The sequence below is a fragment of the Mesoplodon mirus genome, assembly GCF_964341445.2.
Source record: "Mesoplodon mirus genome assembly, chromosome: 8".
NCBI lineage: Eukaryota > Metazoa > Chordata > Mammalia > Artiodactyla > Ziphiidae > Mesoplodon > Mesoplodon mirus.
The window spans coordinates 105,044,105-105,060,070 of record NC_138984.1 but is presented as its reverse complement, the minus strand read 5'-3'; the positions used below and the strand labels follow the sequence as shown (position 1 = coordinate 105,060,070).

Sequence of the window (15,966 nt, the reverse complement as noted above, 5' to 3'; positions counted from 1 at the left end):
CAGATTTATTCTCTTGCATGTGTTTTCCAGTTGTCTCTGATTATCTTTTTAACACCTATAAGATCTTTGGTGATGTTCCTTTTTTCATTCCTGATATTGATAATTTGTGCCTTTTCTTTTTTATCTCAATTAATCTTGCCAAAGTTTTATTGATTTTGAGGTGTTGTTAATTGTATTAGTCTTTCCAAATAGTCAGCTTTTGGCTTTATTGATCCTCCCTATTACATATTGTTTTTTATTTAATTTAGTTCAGCATTATTTTTTCTTCTACTTCGTGTTTATTTTGCTATTCTTTTTCTAACATCTTGAGACAAATGGTTAAGTTATAAATTTTCAGCTTTTCCTTTTTTCTAACATATACATCCAAGGCTAAAATTTTCCTCTGAGCTTGGCTTTAGCTGCATTTCCAAAATATCAAAATATTTGATATTTTCATTATCATTTAATTCATATTTTTTTCTAATTTTTGCAATAATTTCCCTTCAACCATTGGGTTATTTAGAAGTGTATTTTAAATATTGTGCTTGCATGGTATATCTTTTTCCTACCTGATTTTCAACTTACCTATATACTTATGTTTAGATGTGCCTCTTGGAAACAACATATACTTGTGGTTTTTAAAATCCAGTCTAAAATTTTTGTCATTTCATCATCATATTCTGTCCATTTGTATTTAATGTAATTAGTAGGATGTTGGCTTAAATCTAACATCTTACTATGTGCTTTCTATTTGTCCCTTCTGCTCTATTCTTTTTCCATTAGTTTTTGCCTTTTTTTTTCAATGCATTGTTTTTATTATACAATTTCCCCCTTTTAGTAGTTTGAAAGGTACACATTGTTGTAACTTTATTTTAAAGTTTTTCTTAGAGTTTCAAATACATGCTTGACTTTTCAAAACCAAATGTTAATCAGTACTTCTATTTTCTTCTGTACAACACTTTAACCTCATTTGGATCCCTATTTATTTATGCACCATTGTTGTTATGAATTTTAATTCCGTATACATTTTAAACCCCATGGGACTTTTTTTTGAGGGGGCATGCCACGTGGCTTGTGCGATCTTAGTTTCCCAACCAGGGATTGAATCTGTGCCCCCAGCAGTGGAAGCATGGAGTCCCAAGCACTGGACTGCCAGGGAAGTGCCTGTGGGACGTTATTGTGGTTTTTTTTCCACACAGAATCTTTTGGATTTGCCTTCGAAATTACCATTTCAATCAATCTGTATTCCTTTCTGTAACAACAACCTAATATTTGAGATAATTTCTTTCTGCCTGGAGAAATCCCTTTAACACTTTTTTAAAATGCAGGTCTGCTCACAAAGAATTTTATTGTTTTCTGTTTGTCTGAATTTTTATTTATTTCATTTACCATCTGACAGGATGTTTTTGTTAGGTACAGAATTCCATTATCTTGTTTTCTATTGTTTCTGATGAAAAGTCAGCTGACAGTCTCATCATTGCTTCTTTGAAAATAATCTTTGTTTTTCTGTAGCTGCTTTCAAGATTTTCTCTTTGCCTTGCTTTTATGAAGTTTTATTATGATGTACCTACATTTGCTTATTTTATTTGCCCGAAATGGTAGGATCAGGGCTAGAGCGAGGCAATGAGATGCTTAGGGCACAAAAGTTAAGGATGTACTCAATATCAGGGTCATGCAAGTGTACCTTCAACCCAGCCTTGCTTACTGGACTTAATTGGACTTTGTAATTTGCAGTTTGATGTCTTTAGTCATTGAAAACTTCTCAGCCATTATTTTTCAACATATTCCTTCTGCTCAAATCTCTTTCTACTCCCCTCTAAGATTCTCATTACATGGATTTTTACATCTTTTATGGCTTCTTTGCTTCTTACTATTGCCTCTGTATCTTCCATTTTTTTATATTCCTGTGATTCATTCTTGATATTGTCTTCTGGTCTGCCTTCCAGTTCATTAATCATCTTTTAAGCTATGTCTAATCTTGTGTTATATTTACCTCTAGAGTTCTTAATTGCAGTTAATGTGTTTTTCAATTCAAGAATTTTTAAAAATTCTACTATATCCTTTTTTAAAATATGATATTGATTTCTTTAGGTTTCCAGTTCTCTGCAGAAATCCTCAATCTTGTCTTTTATCTCTCTGAACATATTAAATAAGGTTATTTTAAAGTCTATGTTTGATAACTCAACTGTTGGAGCCCCTGTGGGTATTTATCCATTGTCTGTTGTTTCTGTTGGTCTTTGCCCATTCATGTGGCAGGTTACTATTTATTGTGTGCTGAACAGTTATATTTGAAAAGTTGTATAAATATTTTTGTGGCCTAGATGATGATATTTTCCTCCAGAGAAGTCTTATGTTTGTTTCTGCCAGGAACTTGGGGCATCAGCAGTTTGGATCATGTTACTTCTTTCTTTTTTTTTTAAATTTTTATTTATTTTTTGGCTGTGTTGGGTCTTCATTGCTGTGCACAGCTTTTTTTCTCTAGTTGTGGCAAGCGGGGGCTACTCTTCATTGCGGTGCACGAGGTTCTCACTGCGGTGGCTTCTCTTGTTGGGGAGCACGAGCTCTAGGCGTGCAGGCTTCAGTAGTTGTGGCGCACGGGCTTAGTTGCTCCACGGCATGTGGGATCTTCCCGGACCAGGCCTCGAACCCGTGTCCCCTGCACTGGCAGGCGGACTCCTAACCACTGCACCACAGGGAAGCCCCGGATCATAGTACTTCTGTCCACATCTCAGTTGCCTCGGCTTTCCCTTCTGAATTGAGAAACACTTCCAGGACACAAGGAGCCCTAAACACAAGGCTCGTCTCTCCAGATTTCCATCACTTCCTGCTAATTCCAGGTAATTTTTCACTACTTTATTAAATCTCTGATGTCTTTTTTTTTTTTTTCCGCGGTACATGGGCCTCTCACTGTTGTGGCCTCTCCCATTGCAGAGCACAGGCTCCGGACGCGCAGGCTCAACGGCCATGGCTCACGGGCCCAGCCGCTCTGCGCCATGTGGGATCTTCCCGGACCGGGACACGAACCCGTGTCCCCTGCATCGGCAGGCGGACTCTCAACCACTGCGCCACCAGGGAAGCCCTTGGACATACACTTTTACATGACTGGATAGTATTTCGTCAAAAGGCTGAACCGTAATTCACTTAGTTGCTGTTTTGGCTTCAGCTGGACATTTGTCTGTCTCGCTATTGCTCAGGGTTCTCTGTTACAAGTGATGGAGTCCCCTCCAGTTAGTTTAAGCAGAAGGAGATTTCTTACAGAGAGCTACGATGTAGTGGACATTATCTTTGGGAGAGCCAGGGGACCAGGTTGGGTGCCACTCAGCCAGGAACAATAGCAGACAGGGAGAATTCCTTCCCAGATAAAGGGATAAACCTTGGTGGTCCAGCTGGCAGTTGGTAGCTATGACACTGGGGAGAATCTAGAACGTGTACCTGGTTTGCCCCTCTCCCCACTGGTGTGTCCATCCTCAGTGAAAGCTGTTTCCCTTCTTGGCAAGGTACATCTCCTTGGCAGAGCCCAGGGACACGTGGAACCCAGCACCGAGGGAGTTTGGCCCAGCAGTAGAGGAAGGCATGCTAGAAGGGAAAGGCGTGAAGCATGCCAGTCCTTCTCAGACTCAGCACCTCTCCTCTCTGGGTGTGTCCCTCTTGGAGCATATCTCACACAGAGTAGAAGGCACCTCAGATTTGACTGAAAAAGCAGGACCCTCTGTCATGCATAACAACTTGGACAACATCAGAACCATTTCTCCTTTTGGCTTTTATTAGGAGGTATAACTGGGCGGGAGAGGAGTGAGCTGAGGAGGGGGCCCAAGGGGCTGTGAGAAACTTGTGCTAAGAAGGAGATCTTCCATGCTCACCCCTCCCCCATTACCCTGTGCAGAGAGGATATTCTTTAGGGTGAGGATGTCCGTATGCAGAGCCTCTATTCAGACACAGGCCTGTTAGGACCATGGATGGTCCCATGTAGTATAGTATTCCTTGAATGGTGGTCTCTAGATGTATTCTCAAGGGTCTGCAAATTCTCTACAAGAATTTTAAATTGGGCGGTTTCCATCTCTATGCTAATCCAAAGGATTAATAGACTCACATCAATCACCTTTTTTTTTTTTTTTTGCGGTACGCGGGCCTCTCACTGTTGTGGCCTCTCCCGTTGTGGAGCACAGCCTCCGGATGCGCAGGCCCAGCGGCCATGGCTCACGGGCCCAGCCGCTCCGCGGCATGTGGGATCTTCCTGGACTGGCGCACGAAGCCACGTCCCCTGCATTGGCAGGTGGACTCTCAACCACTGCGCCACCAGGGAAGACCAATCACCTTATTTAAAAAAAAAATTAATTAATTAATTTATGTATTTGGTTGCGCCGGGTCTTAGTTGTGGCACGTGGGGTCCTTCCTTGCGGCATGGCGGATCTACTTCTCTGACCAGGGATCGAGCCCGGGCCCCCTGCATTGGGAGCGTGGAGTCTTAACCACTGCGCCACCAGGGAAGTCCCCTCAGTCACCTTATAACTTAATATGTTCACACATTTTTTGTTTTTAAATTATGCAATGTTTGATCCTATGGAAGAAAACATATATAATATATAGGTTACTGACAAGCTATAAAAATAAAACACCCGTGAACCCACCACCCAATTTGTGATCTAAAACATCATCACCACGAGCTTCCCTGTGCTATGGAAATTGCCCTGAGCAGACAGAGCAATGGAAGCCCCGTAAATCTAACTTGTTTCATAAACGTAAGTGAAACAACTTAGCTGGTTTCCTATAAATGCCTCTGACAGTCATAAAAGAAATTTGTCCTCTTCCTAAAATGGTATAAGATAATCACTTTTAACCAGTTCCCTGCTGTCTGGAAACCCCTATTGTAATCGCCAATCACTGTAAAGGTTAAATGATTCCCCATTTTCACTTTAGAAACCATCCTGTAACACGAGCATATCAGTCTGGGGTTTGAAAGCTCCCGGTCTGCGAACTGTTCTTTCCTGCACGATAAACCCTGACTAAATACGATTTTACTGGTCTGGTTTCCACTGTCGCTGCTCTAGATTTTTGACGCCTCCCAAGTCACACAATGGTCTCATAAGCTTGTTTCATATCCACTTACTTTGTGGAATTTTATCACTGCCTATGTGTCTCTAAAAGATGCATGGTTATTTCGTTTCGGTTATTTTCACCTTAAAAAACTAAGACACTACAAATTCTTCTGCGACTTTCTGTTTTCCCTCAAAATGGTTTTCCTAAGAGTGGTCGTTCACTCATTTTCACTTCCATATCAGATCCCATTATGTGAAGGGCCCACTAATTCTTTACCGACCCCCTCCTGGGCCCCCTTGGGCTGTGCCTTTTTTGGGCTTTAGGAAGCCTGCCTGCCGGAGTCTTTGCTGGGCTCGCCCAGGGCCTGCCCCACGATGGGGGCTGCTGGGTTGTAAGGTATGTGAACCTTCAGTCTTACCGGAGAAAGTCAAACTGCTTTCCACCTTGGCCGTGCTGCCTTGTAACCTCAGGGCTGATAGAAGCCAAGAGGGGTCACAGTCGGCCCTCTGTCTCTGCAGGTTTCACATCCCTGGACACGGAGGGCCGACTACACAGAAATGGGGACGACAACGTGGGAACCCAGGCCCAGCTCTAAGGCCAAGTTCTCTCTCCCACTTAATTGGTCTAACTGACCACTGAATACAAAGTAATGGCTGATAAACAACAAGGTCCCACTATAGAGCACAGGGAACTATATTCAGTATCCTGTGATAAACCACAATGGAAAAGAATATGAAAAAGAATATATATATGTATAACGAAATCATTTTGCTGTACAGCAGAAATTAACACAACATTGTAAATTAACTATACTTCAATTAAAAAAAAAAAAAACCCAAAGTAATGGCTTTGCAATGCCAGGCAGTGTCCAGGGCGCCTTTCTTTTTAAGTGATTTACAAATATCCTATGAGGAAGGCACAGCTGCCGATTGGCATTCTGTCCGTTCAGAGGGAGAAACCGAGGCAGGAAGAGGTTAGAGCCCAAGGTCAAATGAGAGCTGGGATTTGAACCCAGGTGGTATAGCGGTGGCGGCTGCATTCTTAGGTACCATGGCAGGGCTCATCTAGATCATGAGGCATGCCATTGAGATCACATCCTACTTGGGGACCTGCAAACCAGCCATTCACTCATTTATTCATTCATTCATTTGGCACCAACCACGGGCCAGGCACATGAGCCGAATGTTATGAATACAGAGGGAAATGTGACAGGCCTGGTTCTTGCCCGCAGATCTAGGTAAATCAGCCAAATAATCTCACAGATGGATATAAAGTATGTGATGAGCGTTAGGAAGGAAAAGTAAAGGAATGGATTTAGATATTTCTCCAAAGAAGTTAATGACCTGGCATTTAAGCTGAGACCTTAAACATCCACAGAAGTTAGCCAAGGGAAGTCCACGTATAGGTGTGTGTGTGCATGTGTGTGTGTGTGTGTGCAGAGGAGGGGAGGGGTGGGGTCAGACAGAGGGAGCAGAGATACAAAGGCCCCGAGGCAGGGAAGGTTACTGGGGCGCAGCGACACAGAATGGGGTGAAAGAGGATGGCGGGGCCAGGCGGGAGGGGGCGGCCTTGTGCGCCATGATCAAGAGTTTGGAACTGTGTCCTCGTGTGTCTGCACGAGTGTGTGAAGCCACTGCAGGTTTGAAAGCAAAGGGATGATAGACCAGATGGGCAGATTTTTACAAAGCAGCCGTGAACTTTGAGGAGGGAGAATAGAAGCGGGAGGGTGAGGGGCCGGAGAGGGTCCAATCAGGCCCTCGTGGGCGGCAGTGCAGGTGCGAGCGGTGGGGAGGGCAGCCGGGGGTCGGACCTGAGACTCCCACGTGGAGAAGTCGAGCAGGCCGGGGAGGGGGGTGGGGTGTGTGTGTGTGAATCTGGAGCCCAGAGGAGATAAATAAAGGTGAACAGTGCACAGCGGGTGTGGAGGATGCCCGGGGAGCAGCTGGAGGCCCGGGACGGTGGCGTTGTGGGGTGGGGGGGGGTCGGTCAATAAGCAGGACAGGGGACTTCCCTCGTGGTCCAGTGGTTCTGACTCTGTGTTTCCACTGCTGGGGCACAGGTTCCAGCCCTGGTCGGGGAACTGGATCCTGCATGCTGAGCGGCGTGGCCTAAAAATAAAATCAGCGGGACGTTGGGACAGCCCCTTTCTCTGCCGCCTCTTGCAGCCTGCTCATCTCTCATGGACGGAAGAGCATCCGTGAGCTCTCAGGGCGTGTGCTGATCTTTCCCACCGGGAAGGACCGGGGTCTTCAGGGGAGAGACACTCATTCTCCCCATCGTTTGTCCAAACATTTACTGAGCGTCGCCTGTGTCAGAAATTGGGGTAGTCGTTATAATAGTAATAATATAAGAATTCCAAGAGCTGATATTCGTTGAGGGTCGAAGAACTGTACGCTAATCCTTATGTGCTCCCACAACCCCTCCCAGGTCCCCACCCCTGGGCTTCTAGAGGAAGAAGCCAAGGTCATCCTAAACTGGAGTCATTCGGCTAAAGTCATAGACCCTGAAACAGAACGGGATTCAGGACCCAGACATCCTGCACCCAACTGAGCCCTTCCCCCCTTGCCAGGCCTGGGGAGCAGGACCCCAGGGGGGTCCCAGAAATGTTACCATGAGTGTAATGTCAAACAGCTCAGCAGGCCTGTGACCAGGGACCACCCGAACTTGCTAACGTGAGTCGGGTGGATGGGAAACAAAACAGAAGCTCAGAGAAGGGAGAGAGACACAAGGTGAAACTCTGGTTCAGGCTAGAGCTGGACTTCCTGGGTGTGAATCTCCCCTGTGACTCTTGTTAGCTCTGTGGCCCTAGGCAAGTTGCTCAGCCTCTCTGTGCCTCTACTTCCCATCTGCCAAAGGGGAATAATCATAGCACCTACCTCTCAGGGTGGTTACGAGGCTTCAATCAGATAACTCCGCAAAGCCTTCCAAGCTCTCCCAGGCCGAGGGGCGTGGGGCCGCGGAGGCAAGAGCCTGAACCGTTGCTGGGGAAGGTGGGATCCCGGAGCTGCGGGGAATCTGCCTGGAACGCTGCCCCCGGAGAGGGGCCCGGAGCCCCACCGAATCGTCCGCGGAGAGCACTGGTGTGGAAGTATTGTAATGTTTTAACAATACATAATCTGGAATTAGATGCCGATTCACATGACCTTTGTCCGTTTTCGCCTGGAGCCACTGAAGCAGGAGTGAATAAATACCGGAGATGGAGAGGCCCGGCGCTGAGCAGGGAGCTTTATGCCCCGAGGGGCCGTATGTCCCCTTTGCCCGAGACGCTCGGCTTTCCCTCTGCTCATGGCACCCCGTTTCCCTTTCAGAAGTCCTAGTCAGGATGCTAAACTGGAAACGGCAGGGATGGTCTGGCTGAGGTTCCCCCGAAGCCCAGCGCTGTTTACTGTAACAGCTTGCCTGAAGGAGCATCCTGAAGCTGAGGACCAAACCGCCTGTCGTACTTTATGTGGAATGTTTTACAATGGTTCTCCAACGGTGCCCGCAGCCTGTCAGCATCAGCAGCACCCGGGAGCTGGTTAGAAATGCCCATCCCCAGGTCCCACCCCAGCCCTACAGAATCAGCAACACCAGGACGAGACTCCGCCTTCTGCTTCACCAGCTCCCCAGGGGATTCTGAGGTGCCCCCTGGAAAGTCAGGAAGGATGTGTGAAGCGTGGGGAGGAACCTGGGGTCTGGCCCCGGGTCCCTTCATCCCCATCTAGCTGGTGCTCTGGCCGGCTCTCAACTTCCCCACCTGGAAAGGGGACACGAGGGCAAGTTCCTCACCTACATCTCAGGATTGGTATGAAAATCAGAAATCTGCCACGGGGCTTCCCTGGTGGCACAGTGGTTAAGAATCCGCCTGCCAATGCAGGGGACATGGGTTCGAGCCCTAGTCTGGGAAGATCCCACATACCATGGAGCAACGAAGCCCATGCGCCACCACTGAGCCTGCGCTCTAGAGCCCATGCTGCGCAGCAAGAGAAGCCACCGCAACGAGAGGCCCGCACACCGCAAGGAAGTGTCCCCCGCTCGCCGCAACTAGAGAAAGTCCGTGTGCAGCAACGAAGACCCAATGCACCCAAAGATAAAAATTTAAAAAAAAAAAAAAAAAACCTGCCACGGATGAGAGTACTTCAGAAGTCTAAGTGCGTCGCCCATGACCTTACTTAAGGCTGCCTGTCAGCCGCTGCCCCCGCTCCCCACCCCCTCCACTCATGACCCAAGAACGTCAAGAGCATTGGTCTGTAGGCAGTTTTAACCTTGGAACCCCTGGACTCCCTGCAGGGAGTCCTGCAACCTTTACAACTGAGTGCAAAACTGTGAGTGGAAAGGGGCACCTTCCGGAGAGAAGACCGTTCAGATCCCCCCGAGTCAAGCCCCGCTGCTTGGGGTGGGCATCTCCCCCTCCCCCCAACACACACACAGCCATCAGCAGGGGCTTCCTGGCCGCCCTGGGATAAGGAGGACGGTGGCGGCAGGGGTTAGAGACCCCAATACAGAGAGTGCACCGCCAGCCCCGCCTGAGCGCAGCACATCCACGGGGGCTTCCGCGGCTGCTCCGGAGTAACGGGCGGACGGTGCGCCAGGCCCGGAGGTGGGGTGGGGTGGTGACAGCCTCGCACGCGTGTGTCTCCCTCACTCACAGCAGGAGGCAGGGCCGCGGCTTCACCTACATCACCCGCGGCCCCTCCCAGCACCTCCACGAGGCCCGTCTCACTCCGGTTTATCCGTGAGAACATTGGCCCGAGGGGGTGAGGAGGGCAGCGGGGATTTGAACCCAGCCTCTGTGATCACGTCGAGCTCACGTGTCAAACGGGCAGGAGGCGGTGGGCCACGGGGGAAAGGGGCTCAAGGTCACCAGGCAGGGATACTGAGATGCCTCACGGATCGCAACGGAAGAGTCAAAATCGTTCCGAAAGCAAAAGGCTCCAAAGAGACGGACCAGCGCCCCTGGGGGCCGTGCACGGGCTCCTTGCAGACCAGCTCCACGGCTCCGCTGGCCAGGCCCTTCCCCCTCCCCCAGGCTCCATCCTGACACCCGCCTGATCTCGGCCCTGGGCCCTGGGCCCCCTGCAGTCCGACCTGCTGACCTCACGAGCTCCTCCATGTAGCCCCTTGATCCTTCAGAAATGTGGCCTCGTTCTGACGTCAGAGAGACGGGATACAAGGCACCGTGACCAAAAAAAAAAAAAAAAAAAAACACTCAGACGTCGGAAACTGAATTAAGTCTCATTTATTCTAGAGCAAACTCAAAAGGATTTTTTTTGTTTTGTTTTTTAGCAAATCCTAGCACATTATTAACAACAACAAAAAATCTGTACATTTGCCATGATACACTTGAAAGTGAAATAAGATATAAATACAGATATGGATGTAACATGAAAAAGCCCAAAAAAACCAAAAACCAAAACCAAAAACCCAACCTGGGGGTGTGGGGACCATGCGTGTGAACAGTGCCGACAAAACTATTTTGGTGGCTATTTTTCAGAGCATTTTTTTCATCTCCAAATATCATGGTTAGCAAAGTCCTGGTGGGATTCTACAAAGTTCTTATTTGCTGTTCTTTAACGTGTAATATTATGCTTGATAAATTAAGGGCGGTAGGGCAAGAAAAAGATTCAGGAGACAGATCAGGTGCAGCTGCATGACTGAGAAGCTAGTGGGGCCGTGGCGGGCGGCCCGTGGCTGCAGTGTCCCCAGGAAGGCCGCGCACCTCCCCCTGGGCCTCAGCAGCGGGAGGGGAAGCGGGAGCCCAGCGATCTGGCCCCGGCGGTGGCGTCGGGGCTTTTCGGGGCCCTGGACAGTCAGGCCAACGGGGGAGGCGGACCGAGTCTCGGGTGCTCTTTTCGCCTGTGTTCTGCTGTTTCATCCAAACAGGACGCCTGCAGGGAGGCGGCAAGGCAGCTGCAGCTGTCCGTCGGGAGTGGGCGGGACCCGCTGGGTCGGGACATCAAGGCTGGGCAAGTGACGTTCAAGGCTAGCCCTTTGTGAGCGCCAGGAGGACGCGCGCGGCCACGTTCAAGGTCCTTCCCGAGTGCGGGCGGGGCCGCGGCCACCTGGGCGTCCACGAGCTGAAGGAGAGAGGCCTTTCCACACGCGCTCGCCAGGAAGGGCTCGGAAATAACCCGGCGGAACACAGGTGCTTCCCCAGAGGAGTCATCAGTCGCTGACGATGGTAGAGGACAAGAAAGCTACCCTGCGAGTGACGTAAGAACAAACAGCAATGGACGTAAGGCCTGCGCCTGCTAGGCTCTCAGCCAATAAGAAGCCAATAACGTTCGACCACGTAAAGCGCGCCCCTGACGTTCCCTCAACGGCAGCAGCGCGGGCCCTCCCGCACGTGCAGGATACCCGCTACGCGCACGCACGCACAAAGCGCATGCACGCAGCACGTACGCAGTACGCACGCGCACGCAGTGAAGGCGCCCCGGCCTCTGCTCCCGGACCTCCGTCTTCAGTGCCTATTTCCGCATAAAGTATCTGAAGTCGATTCTGAATGAAAACAAGCTACGTTCGGGGCTGTGCAGCTCACGGGTGAGAGCCACACAGCCTGGCAGCTGCAGGGACTGGGCGCCAGAGCAGCAAACACCTCATTAACAAAATGGAAAAGTCAGTTCCGTTTACGGGGGCTACGGTGGAACCTAAGAGACGACAGACGCCTTCCTGACCGCATTAAGAGCTTCCATTTGGGTTGAAGCCTTTTACTCCAAACTTTGTTAACCAGGGTCCTGATCCGGAGTTGCTTTCACTGAAGCAGTGAAACCCTCAAGAATAAATTTTAAAGGGGTAAGTTTCTCACTGAAGAATTTGACTCTAAAACTGTTTCCAATCCTGTTTTTCTGCGATCCGCCACAATTAATTTTTCCTTAAAACCATGATTCTCTCAACAGAGGATCAAGGAAGTACTTCAGTCCATAAAATTAAAAAAAAAAAAAAGATCCTGATACTTGGTCTCTAGATTTTTCTTTGATCTCAATCCCACATTAAACAGAATTCAAAACTGCGATAGCAGAGCTGCCATGTACCAGACTAACCGAGAACATCTTAGAATCGAGCCGCTTAGGCGCGGGTTGGGGAAGGGAAGCGAGGGGGCCCTAAATCTGCACCACCAGGGGCCGGGGTCACGGGGGAAGCGCTGTTAAATAGTGTTTCCCAGGATCTCGGCAGTAAAACGAGCCGCTTCTCCGGTATCTTCGACGCTGCACGAAGGGCCGTTTCAAGCACACGCTAACCAAGACTGTCGATTTCCCTTGATTTTTGTGTTTGGATTTCATCTCTAAGAAGCCTCTCAAGTGGCAGCTCTGGGGCAGGGGCGGCATCGGTGGGGTTGCTCAGAGGGGCAGGAGCCCGTCCTGGAAGGAGACCGCGCAGGGCGTCCGCCTCCGGTCCAGAGACGGTGAGCACGATACCACGGGTTCGTTAAAAGGCCATCTTCAGACTTTTCTCCCACTTCTTGCCAAGACTTGATTCATATTCTTAGTAGGTCTCAAAACACAACTTACAATGTACAAACCCTTTCATGGTGTCAGTTGTGGAAGGCATCCAGAACCAAGGAGGCCGAGATGAAAGAGAAACACAACTTAACCCCACCTCCTCCAACCTTATTAACTGAAGAGAAAATGCTACTTTCTACCAGGTATCGGCTAGAGAGCTCTGATTTTTAAAAACTGCACCCCACACACACGGTTTTACGACCTCAGCAGGCTGGACAAGACGGTTTAAGTATGGCTCTTCTTTTCTTACTCCTTTTGTTTTGTTTTGTAGGAAGATGCAATGCAGGCCTTGCTTCCTTTACATTCAATACCAGTATGATTCTACACAAAAGCTGGAAGGGATCAAAATACTGATTGTAATAAATATTTGCGGGCCTCCTGGTACTGACTGGGCAGCCGATGGGGGGGAGGGGGAGTTCTCTGAGAGGCACCACCGATTGCTTCCAGGGCTACACGGGGACTCTGGCGCCGCATTAGCTATGCGTGGAGACGTCGGATGAGGAGCTGCTGTTGCTGTTCGTGGTCTGCGCCCTCTTTATGTATAAGTTGAGCAGCTTCATCTGCAAGGAGAAGATACAAACGGGTGAGCAGGAGGAAAAAATCAGAGAGCAGGAAAGAAACCCAGGTGACAACAAAACAGCACGTCCGGTCTTCCCTGGTGGCGCAGTGGTTGGGGGTCCGCCTGCCGATGCGGGGGACACGGGTTCGTGCCCCGGTCCGGGAGGATCCCACATGCCGCGGAGCGGCTGGGCCCGTGAGCCATGGCCGCTGGGCCTGCGCATCCGGAGCCTGTGCTCCGCAACGGGAGAGGCCACAGCAGTGAGAGGCCTGCGTACCGCAAAAAAAAAAAAAAAAAAAACAAAAAAACAGCACGTCCCTTAGTGGAGAAATTCACTGCACACATTTACTGAGTGCCCACCACTGTTCCAAGCAATCTGCCTGGGGCCAGGGCCACCACGATTGGGAGGTCAGACTAGAGGAGGGGGCGCAAGGGGTTATCCCGAAAAGAGGGAAACGTGTTACCACGAGGTGGGCCTCGGGGCTGCAGATCCACACACGTCAGGGGCGAGGCAGCCACTGGCTCCACCCAAGCCAGCAGGAAGAGAGGGTGCAAGCCACACTCCATCCGCATGAAGAAGCAAGCCAAGGTCAGAGGTCAAGTTTTCTAACCCTCACATGTGTGCAGAAGCTGCTCCTCCTCCGTCGCACACCTCCCGAAGCGCGTGGAATCCCAGGCCACCCCCATCTGCCCCCCTGGCCTTCCCACACCCTGGGCCCCTGCCCCACCCACTGTGGCTTGGCACAGGCCACCTCCTGCTGCAGGGAGCAGTGGGCTGGATCTTTCCAGCAAGACTCAACTTCCCTGAGGCCAGACGCTGCGTCACTAAACAACGTGCCCTCAGTGAGGCACAGTGCTTCATGGCGAAAGGGCTTCAAAGCCTGACATCTCATTTGGTTCTAACTCAAGCCCCTTGGACCCTCGAAATACCTAAAGCACCACGTAACACGGTAGGTTCTTATATATTTGCTGAATGCCGCTAACTTCATATGTTGATAGTGTGCCTGATCATATTTAAGAATTAAAAGAAACAGGTATTTGTAGAAGCAGAGTGCCCATAAAAATCTACGCAACACACAACTGGTAAGATTAAGGGAATATTTACTATCCACAGCTCTTTAGCTGCTGTCTCTGAACAGGCTGTGAGGCCAAGTATAAGCCTGCCTAGGGAGGAGCGGCTGGTCCCCGGGGAGCCCACGAAGAGACGCTCCGAGTGGAGCTTGTGGCACAGGAGAAAGCGGGGCCCTCGGATGATGGGTGGGAACAGGACCAGCAACCAGCCGAGCCCCTGCGAGGCAGTGTCTCCCTGACCCCCAGCAAGGCGTGCTCAGTCACATGGCTGTGGAGCCCAGGACGTGCAGCTGGTGGGAGGGCTCTGCCGGAGCGTGTCTTCGTGCAGCAGCCCACTGGGGGTCCCCCCACAGATCAGGACCTGTAACGCCTCTTACTCTTTTCAGCTGCAGGGAGTGTGTCGGGAATTCATGCTATGTATCCCAGTCTGTTTTCATCCCATACCTTTCAAAATCTGAAACCTTTCGACAGAACAGTCAGTGTGGTGATCAAAGTGCCATCATTGGGCCTCCCTGGTGGCGCAGTGGTTAAGAATCCACCTGCCAATGCAGGGGCACGGGTTCAGTCCCTGGCCCGGGAAGATCCCACATGCCGCAGAGCAGCTGAGCCCTTGCGCCACAACTACTGAGCCCACGCGCCACAACTACTGAAGCCCACGTGCCTAGAGCCCACGCTCTGCAACGAGAAGCCACCACAATGAGAAGCCTACGTGCAACAACAAAGACCCAACGCAGCCAAAATTAAATTTATTAAAAAGAAAAACAAAACCCAAAGTGCCATCATTTTACACAAGGTTCCTAATGCTCTAAGGCTCAGGAGGATACGACCAGGGCCAACCAGGTGCAAGGGAAGCCGTGGTACATTCAACAAAGCACTGGCCTGAGGCTCAATAGGTCCAGCAGAATTCTAGGACCAACTCCAACACTAACTAGTTCTGCGACCTCAGGCAAACATTTCTTGAGCCTCGACTTTCCCACCTGCAAAATGCAGAGCAGTGACACTTGCAAGGTGCTTCCTGCAGCTCCCTGCTCGGAGAACGTGTCCCCTGAGCACCCCACTCCTACTCCTACCTGAGCTGTTCACACTGTTCCTCCCTGCAGTCCACTCCTTCCCTCCCTGTGCAGCTCCCCAATCCTGCCAAGCCCAGCCCAATCTAGTGCCACTTCCTCCAGGCCCCTGACCCAGCAATCAGAGCTCGTCCCACCGTGTCCACTGGTCACTCCTGGGCAGCTGTACAAGCTTCCTCATGTGTCAGTCCTGTCAGGGCAGGATGAGTTCTTGCTCTTCCCATGTGCCTTAGCGTCGTGTGCTGAAGACAGCAGGTTCCTAACATGTACTTGTTGAATCAAAGAGTTTTTTTTTTTAATACATCTTGTTGGAGTATAATTGCTTTACAGTGCTTTGTTAGTTTCTGCTGTACACCAAAGTGAATCAGCCATATGCGTACATATGTCCCCATATCCCCTCCCTCTTAAGCCTCCCTCCCACCTTCCCCAATCCCACCCCTCTAGGTCATTGCAAAGCACCGAGCTGATCTCCCTGTACTACGCTGCTGCTTCCCACTGGAGTTTTTAAAGAAGAAAAAAGTGATCTAGAAAACAGAATAGTTATATTTCTATGAAAGCCTGGTTAAAAATGAGCTGCTAAACATTGCTAATAGTTATTTACAACTCAGAACCCCTATTGTATCTACCTAGTCAAGTCTAGAACATAATTGCAAGTACAAGGAAAAGATGATGGTAATAGAGTGAACGATGTGTATATGTTCAATGGTTTACAAGCTTTACACTGATTATCACATTTGGGCCTCAAAACAATCCTTTGAGGTAGGCAGAACAGGTT

General features: G+C 49.7%; 1 protein-coding gene across 4 annotated transcripts in view; it reads right to left on the bottom strand.

The window, feature by feature from the left end:
• Positions 1 to 10,219: 10,219 nt before the first annotated feature.
• CLASP1 (cytoplasmic linker associated protein 1) overlaps positions 10,220 to 15,966 on the bottom strand; it is a 268,685-nt gene continuing 262,938 nt past the window's right edge. For all 4 annotated transcript variants that reach the window (XM_082630779.1, XM_082630777.1, XM_082630780.1 and 1 more), the window contains one exon: positions 10,220 to 13,054. In XM_082630779.1, coding sequence (XP_082486905.1) covers positions 12,968 to 13,054 — 87 coding nt within the window. In that variant the 3' untranslated portion in view covers positions 10,220 to 12,967. The remainder of the gene's footprint in view (positions 13,055 to 15,966) is intronic.